Source organism: Mustela nivalis, assembly GCF_964662115.1.
Source record: "Mustela nivalis genome assembly, chromosome: 14".
NCBI classification, from domain to species: domain Eukaryota; kingdom Metazoa; phylum Chordata; class Mammalia; order Carnivora; family Mustelidae; genus Mustela; species Mustela nivalis.
The window spans coordinates 26,992,199-27,008,570 of NC_139033.1; the positions used below are offsets into that span (position 1 = coordinate 26,992,199).

The 16,372-nt window shown below is 37.3% G+C and overlaps 1 protein-coding gene across 2 annotated transcripts in view; it reads right to left on the reverse strand.

Annotated features, from left to right (window-relative positions):
- LOC309847973 (uncharacterized protein) overlaps nucleotides 1-830 on the reverse strand; it is a 43,516-nt gene extending 42,686 nt beyond the window's left edge. For both annotated transcript variants that reach the window (XR_014302751.1, XM_082698909.1), the window contains exons 1-2: nucleotides 656-830; nucleotides 317-393 (exon numbers count right to left, since the gene is read on the reverse strand). Coding sequence is in view for 1 of the 2 variants with exons in the window: in XM_082698909.1 (XP_082555035.1) it covers nucleotides 317-373 (57 nt within the window). In the remaining variant the exon portion in view is untranslated. The remainder of the gene's footprint in view (nucleotides 1-316; nucleotides 394-655) is intronic.
- Nucleotides 831-16,372: the final 15,542 nt, after the last annotated feature.

The window sequence follows — 16,372 nt, forward strand, 5'->3', positions numbered from 1 at the left end:
AGAGGTTGGAGCAAAAGGAAAGAATGAGCATGGGACACAGATGATATCGTCCCTAGCCGCTCTCAAAACGCCTACCTCTAATCATCTTATTACATTTACAATAAATGCCCTTTCTTAAAAGGTAGATTGTTCTACTCTGCTCTAGTACTCTACATCTATAAGAACACTTACTGACTCAGATTAAGCATCAGGACCTATAAAATTAGAGGGGTTCTAAAAATATAACACAAAAGTAACTCAAGAACAATACAACAGTAACAGCCAAGCCCATGAATAACCAGTCTACCACAGCTTGTTAGTTCATGGAAATATTTACCTGGCAGAGTTTGAACCAGCTGGAACCACTCCAGGGCTCCTCAGCCTCCAGGTCCATTTAGAATGAATGCCAGACTTCTGTGGAAAGAATTTCAAAACGCCCCCTTCATTGAGAAAGTGCTTACTGACCCTACGGGCACAGCCACGAAGGCCAAGGAAATCACGAGAATTGTTTTCTGTATTTATATGGCAAACACCTCTGGACAGATTGACAATTTCATTTTGTTTTTAGTAATAATGAAGCCTTTGCCATATCCTGGTGGGGAAGTGGAGGGATAAAGGATAATTATTGCCATTTTTGAAAGGAAAAACTACAAAGAACATGAAATTAAGTGATTACCTATAAACCCCAGTCAAAATGCAGCCCCATGTAGAGACAGCCAGTGAGCCGGCAGGGGTCAAAATCCAGAAACTCTGAGTCCCAGTCTATCTCTGGTCCTCAGGCTCCCTCTTTCCTGATGACACAGCACACGGTGTGGTGAGTCACTCTGTTCCTTGAACCTCCCAGAAGCTGGGCTGGGATACAGAGAGAACACAGATTAAAAAGGCAAATCAAACCAACTCGTTCAAAGCACTGTAATTAAAGTAGCCTAGTGATTTTTTACTCTCAAATATTTAGAATCAAGGGACCTGAGAAAAAAATAAAAAGAAGGCACCAATATAAAAGAATATATGAGAACCTTAAAAGTCAGAATGATTTTCAAATAGTGTCTACAAAGTAAGCATAAGTGGATTAACTAGAAGTAGCAGAGAGAGAAGAAATATTTTCTAAATACATTTATTATTCAAGAGTTAACTCGATTGGGGTACCTGGGTGGCTCAGTTGTTAAGCGTCTGCCTTCGGCTCAGGTCATGATCCCAGGGTCCTGGGATGGAGCCCTGTGTCAGGCTCCCTGCTCAGCACGGAGTCTGCTTCTCCCTCTATCCCTTTGCCCCTGTGTGCCCTCTCTCTCTCAAAAATAAATAAAATCTTAAAAAAAAAAAAAAAGCCTGGAAGAAATTAGGGGGAAAAAATGTTACCTGTAGAGGAACAAAGATAAAAATTACATCCATCTTGCCCTCAGAAATCATGCAACCAAGAGAATGAAATGAAATATTTAAAGTGTTGAACAAAAAACCCCCACAGAAGCTAGAGAGCTAGAGTTTGGTATCTTGAGAAATTATCCTTCAAAAGTAAAGAACAACTAAAGACTTTCTCAGACAAACAAAAACTGAAGGAATTTGCTGCCAGCAGATCAGCCTTGCAAGAACTGTTAAAAGAAGCTCTTTGGAGAGAAGGAAAATGATGTAGGTCAGAAACTCAGATCTACTAAAGAAGGAGGAGCATCAAAGAAGGAATAAGTGAAGGTAAAATAAAAACTTTTCCTAACTGACCTAACAGATAAATTTTATTCAAAATAATAGCAAGAATGTATTCAACTATGTGTGCTGATGTCTATACCTCATGTACGTACATATGCCTGTGTATGCTCACAACTGAAATGAATGACAGCAATGATTCAAGGGGTAAGAAGGAGGATTGGGATTATTTTGTTGGGTAAGGCATTCACAATATCCAGCAAGCGATAAGCAATTCAGGGCTATTTAAAGGTGAACTTGGGTTAGTTGTAAGAGAACATGGCAAACTCTAGGGCAACCACTAAAAAAAAAAAAAAAAAAAAGTAAAAATAATAAAAATAGGGAGCCTGGGTGGCTCAGTGGGTTAAGCCGCTGCCTTCAGCTCAGGTCATGATCTCAGGATCCTGGGATCGAGTCCCGCATCGGGCTCTCTGCTCAGCAGGGAGCCTGCTTCCTCCTCTCTCTCTCTGTCTGCCTCTCTGCCTACTTGTGATCTCTCTCTCTGTCAAATAAATGAATAAAATCTTTAAAAAATAATAATAATAATAATAAAAATAAAAGCACAATGGATGTCCTAAGAATGAAGAGAAAATAGAATTATAGAAAATGCTCAATCAAAACCACGAAAGACAGAAAAAAGAATGGAAGACAAAAGTAGGTATTAAAAAAAGAGTAACAAATAGAACACAGTAACAAATATGGTAGATATTAATCAAATTATATCAATAATCACTTTGAATGTTGATGGTCTAAATACACCAGTTAAAAGACAGATTGTCAGAGTGGACCAAAAACAAGACCCAGCTAGATGTTGTCTATAGGAAACCCACTTTAAATATAAAGGTACATACAGATTAAAAGTAAATGGGTGGGGGTAAAAATGTAAAAATGGCTCAGCTGGTTAAGAGTCTGCCTTTGCCTTGAGTCATGGTCCAGGCATCCTGGAATCAAGCCAGGCTTCAGGTTCCCTGATCAGCGGGGAGGCTGCTTCTCCCTCTCCCTCTTCCTGCAGTTCCCCCTGGTTGTGCTCTCTCTCTCTCTCTCACCCTCTCTCTGTCAAGTAAATGAATAAAAATCTTAATAATAATAAAACAGCACATGGGTGAAGAGTTAATTTATCTGAAGTTTCTAAGGCAAAGCCTCACTTAGAGTAAATACTATATAATTATCTTTTATTATTGGAAGAATTCAATAATATAATCAATAGATTTTTAAAAAAAACATATTCTATATATTTACTTAATATAAACATTTGGGAGAGTTAAAGAACTGATCATATTTTAAAACATTAAGAACATCTCAATAGATACTAAAAATCACACAATGTAAAACATTCTCTGGCTAAAGTGCAATAAGTAACCAATATTTTTTTTTTAATTGGTAAATTTAAACATCCTCTCCCTACCACTTAATCCTAATTCTAATCCTGAACATTTTTTTAAATTTCTTTTCAGCATAACAGAATTCATTGTTTTTGCACCATACCCAGTGTTCCATGCAATCCGTGCCCTCCTTAATACCCACCACCTGGTTCCCCCAACCTCCCACCCCCCACCCCTTCAAAATCCTCAGGTTGTTTATCAGAGTCCATAGTCTCTCATGGTCACCTCCCCTTCCAATTTCCCACAACTCCCTTCTCTCCATCTCTCCTTGTCCTCCATGCTATGTGTTAATGCTCCACAAATAAGTGAAACCATAGGATAATTGACTCTCTCTGCTTGACTTATTTCACTCAGCATAATCTCTTCCAGTCCCGTCCATGTTGCTATAAAAGTTGGGTATTCATCCTTTTTGATGGAGGCATAATAATCCATAGTGTATATGGATCACATCTTCCTCATCCATTCATCCATTGAAGGGCATCTTGGTTCTTTCCACAGTTTGGCGACTGTGGACATTGCTGCTATAAACATTGGGGTACAGATGGCCCTTCTTTTCACTACATCTGTATCTTTAGGGTGAATATCCAGGAGTGCAATTGCAGGGTCATAGGGAAGCTCTATTTTTAATTTCTTAAGGAATCTCCACACTGTTCTCCAAAATGGCTGCACCAACTTGCATTCCCACCAACAGTGTAAGAGGGTTCCCCTTTCTCCAAATCCTCTCCAACACACATTGTTTCCTGTCTTGCTAATTTTGGTATTCTAACTGCTGTAAGGTGGTATCTCAATGTGGTTTTAATTTGAATCTCCCTGATGGCTAGTGATGATGAACATTTTTTCATGTGTCTGATAGCCATTTGTATGTCTTCATTGGAGAAGTGTCTGTTCATATCTTCTGCCCGTTTTTTTGATATGATTATCTATTTTGTGTGTGGTGAGTTTGAGAAGTTCTTTATAGATCTTAGATATCAATCTTTTGTCTGTACTGTCATTTGCAAATATCTTCTCCCATTCTGTGAGTTGCCTCTTTGTTTTGTTGACTGTTTCCTTTGCTGTGCAGAAGCTTTTGATCTTGAAGAAGTCCCAAAAGTTCATTTTCACTTTTGTTTCCTTTGCCTTTGGAGACCTATCTTGAAAGAAGTTGCTGTGGCTGATATCAAAGAGGTTACTGCCTATGTTCTCCTCTAGGATTCTGATGGATTCCTGTCTCATGTTGAGGTCTTTTATCCATTTTGAGTTTATCTTTGTGTACAGTGTAAGAGAATGGTCGAGTTTCATTCTTCTACACATAGCTGTCCAATTTTCCCAGCACCATTATTGAAGAGACTGTCTTTTTTCCACTGTATATTTTTTCCTGTTTTGTCCAAGATTATTTGACCATAGAGTTGAGGGTCCATATCTGGGCTCTCTACTCTGTTCCACTGGTCTATGTGTCTGTTTATATGCCAGTACCATGCTTGGACATCTTATTTTATGAAGGTGGAGAGCTGGTTGATTTTTGGTGATGGTGTTTCTCCTGCCATGGAAACATGAGAAAATTTCCCCAAGATAGTTGGTCTTGAAGTCCTTGAGTTCTGGGTTTACTTACCTAAAAAAAAGGCTAAATTTGTTTTGTGAGATGCAGTCAGGGAATTGAGTTTTGCTTGGAGAGTAAGAGAAGAAGGTGACCCAACTTGGAAAGACTGTTGGATTCCATAGATTAAGGATTGGAGGCTTTTGTAGGACTTGGTGGTGGGCTGGCTCCTCAGCCCCCAGTAAGGAACCAAGCACCATGGGTTTTGGAGTTTCGGCCAGTATCTGCAGACCAAATATAATCTTGAGGGTGTGGAAGCTACCATTAAAAGTTGCCTTCTAATAAAATATTTTACAGTCATCTATTATTATATTACAAACTATCCCCAAACTTTGAATTGTTGTTGACTTACAACAAAATAGTTATACTACAATTTCTGGTTAAATCATTATCCAGCTGTTTACATTATTATAAGCAAGTAAATTTTTTAAAAGATTTTATTTCTTTATTTGACAAAAATTATTTTATTATATTGCACAGTTTTGTGGGTCTGGAATGCGACTATGGATCAGCTGGGTGATTCTTCTGTTCCATGTAGGTTTGACAAAAATGATTCTGGTATTCAGTTGGCAGATGGGCTGGCCTAGAGGGTCCCAGGATGTCTTCTGTACATGAAGACTCATGCACACATGCCTGGACAAGGATGGTTGAAGAACCAGTAGAACTAGGTGTATTAAGTAGAGCACCATGCATGACCTCCCAGCATGTGATATCAGTGTAACCAGACATTGTACCTGGTAGTTCAGGGCTCCAGGAGCGAATAAGGCAAAAGCAGCATGGTCTTGTATAATCTAGGCCCACACGTCACCTCATGTCACTTCTACTGTTGACTGGTAAAAACCATCACAAGCCAGCCAGGATAAAAGCAAAGGGCATATAACCTCCATTCTGACTAGTACCAAAAACTTAACAGCCACTCTTTTAAACCACCACAACTATATAGACATGGACTTAGACCACTTGGAACTTCCAAAATGGACTGAAAATCAGGGGCCCTTCTGCAATTTTAGGAACTGCATAAACCACCAGAATTCATATATAACATGCCTAATGGAAACAGAACCAAAAGGAGGCTGACTATTGGCTTAGTTATGTTTTTAATTACATTAAGAAAATATCAACTCTTATTTACTAAAGCTTTAAAAATATTACATATTTAAAAGATTTATTCACATAAAAAAGTAAAATGTTCTACAAAGCTTAAATAAAATACCTCTTCCTTGCCATATTAGTTTTCTATTGGCTGCTATAACACATACCACAAATTTAGTAGCTTCAAACAACACATATTTATTATATTACATTTCTGTAGGTCAGAGTCTGGCACAGGCCTCGCTCAGCTAAAATCTTAATGTCCACAGGGCACTTCCTTTCTGGAGGCTCCAGGGAAGAATCTGTTTTCCTTGTTCCTTCAGGTTCTTGGCAACATTAGGTCTTTGAAGTTGTAGAACTGAGGTCCCTGTTTCTTTGATGAGGGTTGATCCTGACTCTTAGAGGCTACCTGTGTTCCTAGGGTCATGACCACTCCTGTGGCCACATCTCTCCCTCTCTCTCTATCTACTCTCTAACCTCAAAGGTTCATGTGATTGGATTCACTTAAATAACCCAGGATAATCTCCCAATCTCAAAATCCTTAACTAAATCACATCTGCAAAGTTCCTTTTACCATGCTACTTAACATAGTCATGTTTTCTGGGGATCAGGACAGAAGCATCTTTGGGAGGTTCTGCCTACCATACTCACTACTCCCCATCCCAATTCCAAAGTCTTTTTTGTTATACCAGTGTATAGCATGATTTCTGGATGTTCTTTTAATTTAACCCTTAACACTAAGATAATGATTTAACTCTTTTATGTGCCCACCCATTCACACATACATACATATTCTGTCTTCCCCCATTCTCCCAAAAAGAGTTATACCACAATTTCTGGTTAAATCATTAACCAGCTGTTTATATTATTATAAGAAAGTAATTTTTTTTCAGATTTCATTTATTTATTTGAGAGAGAAAGAACACAAGCCTGGGGAGAGACAGAAGAAGGGAAGCAGACTCCCTACTGAGTAGGGAGCCCAAAGCAGGGCTTGATTCCAGGACCCCAAGACCATGCATGACCTGAGCTGAAGGCAGATGCTTAACTGACTCTGCCACTCGGGCATCCTTAAGCAAAGTAAATATTTTTATAACTAAAAACATGTTATGCTATGATTATTTCTTTCCTGTATAATTGCAATCACTATTTGCCATCTTTCTTTCACTCACTTAATATTCTGTATATTGATCATCTTGGAAGTTTTCATCAGAATTGGAAATCATTTCTCAATACATTTTAACACAGCAAGAAATCTATCAAATGTTTTCCTTGCTTGAAAACATCCCTCCTTCACCTTATTCCCTTTCAGTGGAACTTGGATTGATTGCTATCCAATCTATTATAGCTATGGAACTGGAAATATTCTTTTAGTATCACTTCCAGAATTGACTTTTTATTTCTCCTGTGTTGAGGATCACCTGTCTCTTGGTCTACTCCCTTTTTTTAATTTTATTTTATTTATTTATTTTTTGCTGGAGTACATGCACCAATAACTCTCTGAGAAAAGGTACATGATTTATTTTATTTTATTTTTTAGTTTGCATGTCTTAAAGTCTTTTTTTTTTTTTCTACCCTCATATTTGCTTAATGCTTAGGTTTTGTATAGTATGCTGGGTTGGACTTCTTCCTCCCCCATCTCTTAAATGATGTCAAGATTTGAGTGAGGATGGTGTGGGGAGCAGCCCTTATGGTATCTTATAGCAAAGGAATAACAGAGGTCAATTGTGAAGAGGGAGTTAACCAGAATGACATCTCCACCACAAGTTTGTTCTTAGGCACATCGTTTTTATAAAAGAGCAGGTGGTATTTGAGGATCTGGGAAAGGATTCCTTTAAACTGTCTATGCTTGCATATTTTAGAACAGTTATCATGTACTTAAATTCTTGACTTTCATATACCTAACCAATTTGAACTCTTCATATACTTAACCAGTTTGAATAATATTCTAAAGCATCAACTCTTCCTGGAAGAGGAGAACTTCCAGGAGTAGAGAGACAAAAAACACTGGCTCTCTCATTCTCTCATTCTTTTTCCCTTACCATCCCTCAGGACCAGAAACAAAAAGCTTTAGAAAACCAAAGTAATTTTTTCTACTCTATCACATCCTTCTTCCACCCTACAAAAATGGTTCAATGGCCTCGTTGTGGAGTCTGTTGGTTAATAACCCAAATTTCTCTAGAGTTTAGAATACTTATAAATAAAATCACCAATAATGACAATTTTCATTTATTTTTCCTTTTAAAATTTATATCAGAAATTTATATGGTCCCCTTTGAAAGATGATAAGAATTTAAGAAATATATACATTATAAATTTTTTAAAAAGACTCACAATTTGTAAAGATTCAAGATAAAGAAAAAAAGAAAGACTTCAATGATTTTCTAATCATATTTATCATTAACAATTTTGGCCTATGTTTCTACTAATGAAAACCATTATTAATTTTAGTCAAGCTTTAAAGAAAGTAATCAAGTCCTAGAGATTGGATATTACGGTAATGTTATAACCTTATTTTCCAGGCTTTCATAATCTCCTTGTAGATACCAGACAGTTTTATAGTGAACAGTTAAACAGTCTATGATTAACTGCTAAAATGAGAGCTATAAGCATATAATATCTGGCTCCATATCATGAAAGACCTAGGTTATTAGCAAATGTGCTGCAGAACTTTATCCTATAATCTACTTAAATAAAAAATAAAAGTTACTAAGCTGTAAGTTGGTGAGAAATGTAACAGAAAAATTCATAGTAAAACTCAAAACAGATCATCTTAATATATATATTCAACCTCCCGGTCCAAGCATATTCATGTCTAACACAAGTTCTGCATAGAAACAAACATGATACTAAAATTGAATTTTTACCCTAAAGCTAACATGGAAATGAAAACTGAAGAAAAAAAAAAAAGTACATTTATTTCTTTTACCAAGATTTTTCCTAAGATTTTTAAGTTATTTGTACATTTGGACCTTTTGCATTTTAACTTCCTCTGAGAACAATAGAAGTAGATTCCCACCCTGTTACAACCTTATCAGCCAGGTCTATGGAGAAATCCTTTCAACTAAAACAGTTAACAAGGTTAAAATCTAGATTCTATCAATTAATGATGGAAGTTAGCAATTTAGTAGTTGATCAATGTTACATGTTTAATGAACTTAGATGAACACTTTCATGCCTTTGAACTAACAACTCATATTAATTAATTCAGTTAAATGCAGAATTCATCTTTGATCTCCCTATCACATAGCAAATGTAGACAGCTTGAAAAGCCATAAATGGCTACAAACAATGTAAATGTGCAGGAATTTCAGTATAGAAAAGCAGAAAGGAAAAAAAAAAATCTAGAGCCGGTCCAAATTGTTCTAAAAACTAAAGTTTAGATTTCCCTTTCTATTTGGCATTTGCTGAATTTCTGGATTCCACCAATTGTCTTTAAATTCTAAACAGTGAAAAACTGCTTCCTCAGAAGTACTGGGGGGAAAAAAAAGAGGAAAGAAAAAGGAAACTAAATTGCTTTTTAAAGCATTCAAAACCAACTGTCAAAGGTCATTGCTGGGGAAATAAGCAGCCAGTATTTGAGTGAGACCTCAAAGTATAAATATCAACTTTTGTAGTCCATGCCTTGGCTCTACTTCTCGACTGAAGACTTCTAAAATTACATGGTTTCTAGTAAGTGAATTACATTTACATTTTTCCCATAATCAAAGAATCCAGATCAAAGCTTGATTTCATAATCTTGTTTCCTGAAGAGGTGTTCTGTAGTGAAAATGAGGTCATTGCCTTGGTAAATTGAGAGACCAGCTCAGAAAGTTACCAAAACTATGAAAAAACTGGTTTTGTGATTTAAGGATGTACAAGCACATTTTATTGAGAGCCCCAAGGTCCCAGGAAAGTACTGATGTATATTTTTGCCTCATGCTTTGGCATATTTTTTTTTTCATTACAATGGTTACATTTGGAGATCCATAAGGAAGAGCAGTGCTGTACCAAAGGAAGGAAAAGGGGTTGGGCATTTTAACCTTTAATGGAATAATTTCAGCAATTTAAATTTCCTTTTAGCTTTAATCTATTCATATGCTAAGACTGGAGGAAATATTTTGGGATTGACTCTCTACCCCCAAAAATCAATTCTTGTTTTTAAAAAGGGAGTTTTTGTTATGTACTGGAGAAACATGCACAAGGGCAAGCAGAATTAGTACAAGTGCTATCTCTGGAATAAAAACAAAGGCTGGGTTGGGGTTAAAAGGCTCCTGGGATGGAGGCCACAAGAGCACGGTAAAAGCAAATTAACTACAGGATGTTTTCCATCCAGAGTGGATTCATCTACTGACAATGAAAGGGGAAAAAGTTCTCTTGGTTATGGATTGGGTTTGTCTAGAATTTTTAAACAACCAAAATACCATTGTAGGGCCATATGTCTGTGAGAAATATCATTACAACTAAACATTTAACTAAAGAAGGAAAAAATTGAAGTTTTGCCCATTAGCCAATACTAAGTTCTTTAAATTGTTATCATCAAAGTTGCTCGTTTAAATAATCCAGTAAGACAAATATTTTTCTTTATTTCAATAAATGGGTCAAAATGTACAAGCAATACCTGGTAATGCTCTATAGAGTTCATTCTGGGCACAGCTGCAGAATCTTTATACCACCAGACAAGTTTTTTAAGAAAACAATGAAAATTGGCAATGCAGATGCTATAGGAAATTTTATGCTTAGGCAATCTTGCATCTATTCTGTAATTCATGTATCTGAAACTTGCTAGCTATTGAAAGATTGTTCATCAGAGTTGTTCTTAATCAAGATACTTTTGAATTTTTAAATATGTTTTAGTTTAGACAATATTTATTAAAATTTAAATATAATAAAACCAGTAGCAAGTTAAGATAGTTTCCCCTCTCTGTGTTCCTCATCTTAATGCTCCTTAAAAATCATTGAATTTTTTGGGGCGCCTGGTCAGCTCAGCTGTTAAGCAGCTGCCTTTGGCTCAGGTCATGATCCCAGGGTCCTGGGATCAAGCCCTGCATCGGGCTCCCTGCTCACTGGGAAGCCTGCTTTCCCCTCTCCCACTCCCCCTGCTTGTGTTCCCTTTCTCACTGAGTCTCTCTCTGTCAAATAAATAAAATCTTAAAAAAAAAAAAATCATTGAATTTTTAAATTAAGAATTCCAAATAGTGTGTTCCCTTTTCTTCTCACTCCTTTGGCCCGAACACCTAGAAAAGGCTTTATTTTGACATGATTTTTACATTTTCTTTTATCTCTATTAAACTCATGTACACTGAGTGACGTAATCACTAGATTTACTAGGTTAATAAATGGTAGTTGAAGATATATAACACAACAATTTCTGACTCGAGATGAGCTCCCTCAGAATGAGCACAGAAAGGAAATTTTTCAATCAGTAAAGCTTGTTCAGCCATTAATGAATCAATAGAAATTTTTAAATCACATGACACCTAAAAGATTTCAAATGTTTTTACATAATTTTCCAAGAAATAGTCAACACTGGTATACTATACTGTCTCACACCTCTACATTCCAGGTTCTTTATTCCTTGAGAGGCCAGATAATTTCACTATTCCACAAAAAAACAAAACAAAACTAAACACACACACACACACACACAATCCCTAATTATGCCTGTAAGTAGGTGACCTTACTCTATTATTCTTACTCTATACAAAGAATGTGAAATATACTACAATATTTGAATATGTTTCATATAAATTGTTCGTTTAATTGTAGGTACTTTAGTGGTAAAGTACCTATATTTTTATACATATTTAAGTGTTTTTATTTTATTAGCAGATGTTCTTTATTCATTAACATATCTCCCTAGACTGAAACATTCAGATACTACCTTCCCTACTTCCCCAATAAGGAGGGAGCAACTCTCAGAACAGACTCCTGTTTCCTGACCACAGGAGTAGCCATGTGACCCATCATTCTGGCCACAGTGAAGCATGAACATGTGATCCAGTTAAAGCAATGTGGAGTCCTGCCTAGGACTCTCTGCTGGACCTTAGTGGAAAGAAATTCCAATTCTCTGCTGATGACACAACTCTAACAATGTGACCACAGGACTGCCAGCTGCTAGGTTCCCCACCTCATGGAAAAGTTTGAGAGAATAAAGCTGATGTCCTGACCATGGCTAACCAGGCTCAGGACAGCACAAACTTCCAGGTTTGAGTTCCTGAGACCCACCAACCAAACCACAAAATTAGAATCTCTGGTTTGGGAAAGTAGGGGCATTCCTTCTTTAACAATGGAGTCAACGACATTCTGCTTCCAGTAACACCTCCCAAAAACAAAACTAGTTAGGTCTTGCTGAATCCTATCTTTCCTTGACACTCATCTCCCTTACAATGACTTTTACAGTCCTGGCACATAATAGGAGCTCAATAAATACGTTCTGAGTGAACGAATGAATGAATCAATGAATTTGTTAGCACTGAACTATACTGTACAGTTAGTGAAGGTGAGTTAGTAAACATAGGAACACAGTAATTTAGAGCTCACATTGAGAGGTGTCTTTAAATGGCTCTGTAAGCATATAGTCTTTTCTGGGTACCATATTCAGCTTACGCACAGAACACCCAAAGATAGTGAGGGTCCCATGGAGAGAAGAATCTGGTGCTATACAAATGGGGCAAGAGACTTCGGGCTAAAAGCTGGAGAAATAGGTCTCCCAGCCACCAAATGGGATCTGAGCCACCTCAACTGTTATGGATGGAATGCCTGTGTCTCCCTAAAAGTCATGTTGCAACCTCCAAACTTACCTAATGTGACAGTATTTGTAGGTGAGAATTTGGGGAGAATTTAGATGAGAGCATAAGGGTGGGCCTCCCATGATGGGATGCGTGTCCTTAAAAGACCCCAAAGAGCTTGCTTCCTCTCTATCTGCACATATGGAGGAAAGGCCATGTGAGGACACAGGAAGAAGGTGCTGTGAGCAACCCAACAAGAGAGGCCTTACCAGACTTGGATCCTGCTGGCACCTTGATCTTGAACTAGTAATCTCCAGAACTGTGTGAGAAATAAATACCTGCTGTTTAAACCATGCAGTCTATGGTATTGGTTAAAGCAGCCCAAGCTAAGACACATTTTCTTATCAGGATCAGGCCCTATGTCTCAGAGTCCGCCTCACTACAGAATGTGATGGCTAGTCTCAGCTCACCGCAGAACACTTAATTTTATTTAAGATAAGTTTTACTGTGTTTACTGAGGCTATACAAAGCATAATAAAATTTACATTTTATAAAGTCATACGATTTGTTCACTCTGAATTTTATTTGGCTACTATTTTTCTACTAGGTTGAGTTCCATGATTGACTGTTGAACATAATAAACATTTATTATGTACCTTTTACATACTGAATTCATTCTAGATCAGGGGATATTGAAGAAAATGCCTGTCCTTATAGAGTTTATATTCTAGTCAAAGAGGGATGAGGTGAAACAGGGGATAAACCAACAAACATGTAAACAAATAAACATGTAGTATGTTATATAGTGACCTCCAGTTCTGGGCATGACAAACCCTTTCATATCTGTTTAACTATCTCATCAAAAACAACTACAGGAAAACATGAAGAAGGCCCTGGAGAGTAACCAAATTTGACAGATTACAATGCTCAAAGCAGGAGAACATAGGAGGTCCACATTTACCCTGTCATTTTCCCAAGCACATTTTCCAAAAGGCAGAACATAGGAAAAGTGTCCAAGCTAAATGGCAGTCTTAGCAGAAAAAGAGACAACAGTCAGTATTTGGAGCTGTCAAAGCGTTTGGATATGGGCAAAACCAAAGAAAGAAGAGAATCACAGAGAAAAAGCCTAAAGATCTTCACACAAAGTCCTCCCAAGGCACTGTCTGAAAATTTTCATGGACAGTGTAAGCCTTCCTGAAGAAGAAAACAAAGAACCCTGGGAAAAAAAACAGAACAGGGCGGCTAAAGAGTCAAACAGAACCTTTAGCATCTAAGAATTACTGGGGAAACAGAGGTCAGAGTTCAAGGTAGAATGATCTTGGTAAACATTCAAGCTTGAATTTGAGATCCTAGAGTGGCCGGGAAGCATAGCTTTGTCATAAAACTAAGGGGATAACCTTAAACAGACCAGACTTAACAACACTTGCAATCAAATTTCAAAAGAATCAAGATGATCTGCCAATTTCCTAGCTACCTTCCAGAAGAAAATTAGACCTCTTCGGAAGAACAGAGTAACAGTCCAGAGTTCTTAAAATGTTTTAACCATAAGGTTCATTATCCAGACAAAAATCACCAGGGGTGAGATGTAAGAGGGTGGAGGAGTAGCAGACTGAAATGACATCAGATCCCAGGAGTTCAGCTAGATAGGTATCAAACCATTCCAAACATACAAACTCAACAGGAGAGAGAAGAGAAGAAGAGCAGCAATTCTAGGAACAGAAAATTGACCACTTTCTGAAACGTAGGAGGAGCAGAGAAGTGAGTCCCAAGGGATGGGAAGATAGATTTCGGGGGGAGGGGCTGGCTCCCGGCAAGCAGCGGAGTGGCGGAGCACAAAATCAGAACTTTTAGAAGTCTGCTCCATTGAGGGACATCGCTCCTGAGGCCAGGGCGGGAGACCCTTGTGAGGACAGTGTGGTCTCAGGTCCTGTACGGTCACAGAAAGATTGGGGGTGCCAGAGAGTGGCAAAGCTGCCAGGTATTGGAGTGGGGAAGCCGACTACAAAGACAGAGCCAGAGAGTGAGCTTTCAGCTCGGGGTTACCTGAAACTGATCCGTGGCACAGTCAGACCACTGCTCTTTGAGCAGAGACCCCACAAGTGACAGACCCGGGGAGACTCACTTTCCTCCGCCGGGAGAAACAGTGTCGCAGGAATCTGCTGGTTTTGGAGACTCCAAATGGGGATATGTGCCAGAGATACAAACACTCAGTCACAGGCAGGTGAGCTCCGAGTGTAGCCAGAGACCAGGGAGATAGGAGTGATTGATTGTTTTTCTCTGAGGGTGAACTGAGGAGTGGGGCCCCAAGCTCTTGGCTCCTCCAAGCCAGAGATTGGGAGGCTTCCCATCCTCCAAAGCTGTTGGAAAAGCGTTCAGGGAACAAAAGCTCCAAGAGCGAACCTGAGCAGATTATTTAGCCCAGAACCTGAGCAGATTATTTAGCCCAGCCCCTGGCAAGAGCGGTGCAATTCCACCTCAGGCAAAGACATTTGAGAATCACAGCAAGAGGCCCTTCCTGCAGAAGATCAGCAAGAACATCCAGCCAGACCAAGCTCACCAATCAAGGAGAACAGCAGAACTCCAGAGCTAGAGAAAAGCAATACATAGAATTCATGGCTTTTCCCCATAATCCTTTAGTCTTGCAAAGTTAAATTTTTAAAATTTTACTTGTTTTCTTGTTCTATATTTTTAACCTTTCCTCTTTCTGCTTTTAATGTTTTTTAACTAGTTTAACAATATCTTTCTAAAAAATCTTTTTAAACCATATTATCATAATCATATTTTATCCCTTCATTATATTTAACCTTATTTTTTGTATATCTATAGGTTTGAGGTTTTTTTCTAAAAACTTTTGGGATACAGTTTCTTGTAACAGATCAAAATATACCCTAATCTAGCACATGGCTTAGTTCTAGTCTCCAGACTAATCACATTCTTTTTTTTTTCCCTCTTCCTTTTTCTAACCAACTTATCAATTATTTTTTAGAATTTTTTTTAAATTTTCACCTTTATAATCATATTCCATCCCTTCATTGTGTTTACCCTTATTTTCGTGTATATATAAGTCTTTATTTCTTTAAAATTTGGGGAGGTAGTTTCTTCTAAGAGACCAAAATACACCCAAAATCAAGTGGGTGGCTCAAGACTGGGTTCTATTCACCAGTCTAATACATATATATATATATATATATATATATATAGAGAGAGAGAGAGAGAGAGAGATATAATACACACACACAATTTTTTATTATATTTATTATATATATTTAGTATATAAAATAATATAAAATTAATTATAAAATATATTATATTTTAAAATAATTTTAATAAAATATATTAATTAATAATATAATAAATATATTTATTATATATATAATACACACACAATATTTTATTTTTTATTTAATTGCTTTTTTCCTCCTTTCTTCTCCCACAGTTTTGAATCTCTTCAGATTTGGTTAGTGTTTATTTTTCTGGGGTCATTGCCACCTGTTTAGTATTTTATTCTCTCGTTCATATATTCTTACCTGGACAAAATGACAAGGCAGAAAAACTCACCACAAAGAAAAGAACAAGAGGTAGTACCAACAACTAGAAACCTAATCAATACAGACATTGGTAATATGTCAGAACTAGAGTTAAGAAAGATGATTCTGAAGGTGCTAGCTGGGCTTAAAAAAGGCAAGGAAGATATTAGAGAAACCTTTTCTGGAGAAATAAAATCCCTTTCTGGAGAAATAAAAGAACTAAAATCTAACCAAGTTGAAATAAAGAAAGCTACTAAAGAGATGTGGTCAAAAATGGAGGCTCTTACTGCTAGGATAAATGAGGCAGAAGAGAGAATTAGTGATATAGGAGATCAAATGACAGAGAATGAAGAAGCTGAGCAAAAAAGAGACAAACAACTACTGCACCAAAATTCAGAGATAAGTGATACCATAAGATGAGACAATATGAAAATAACT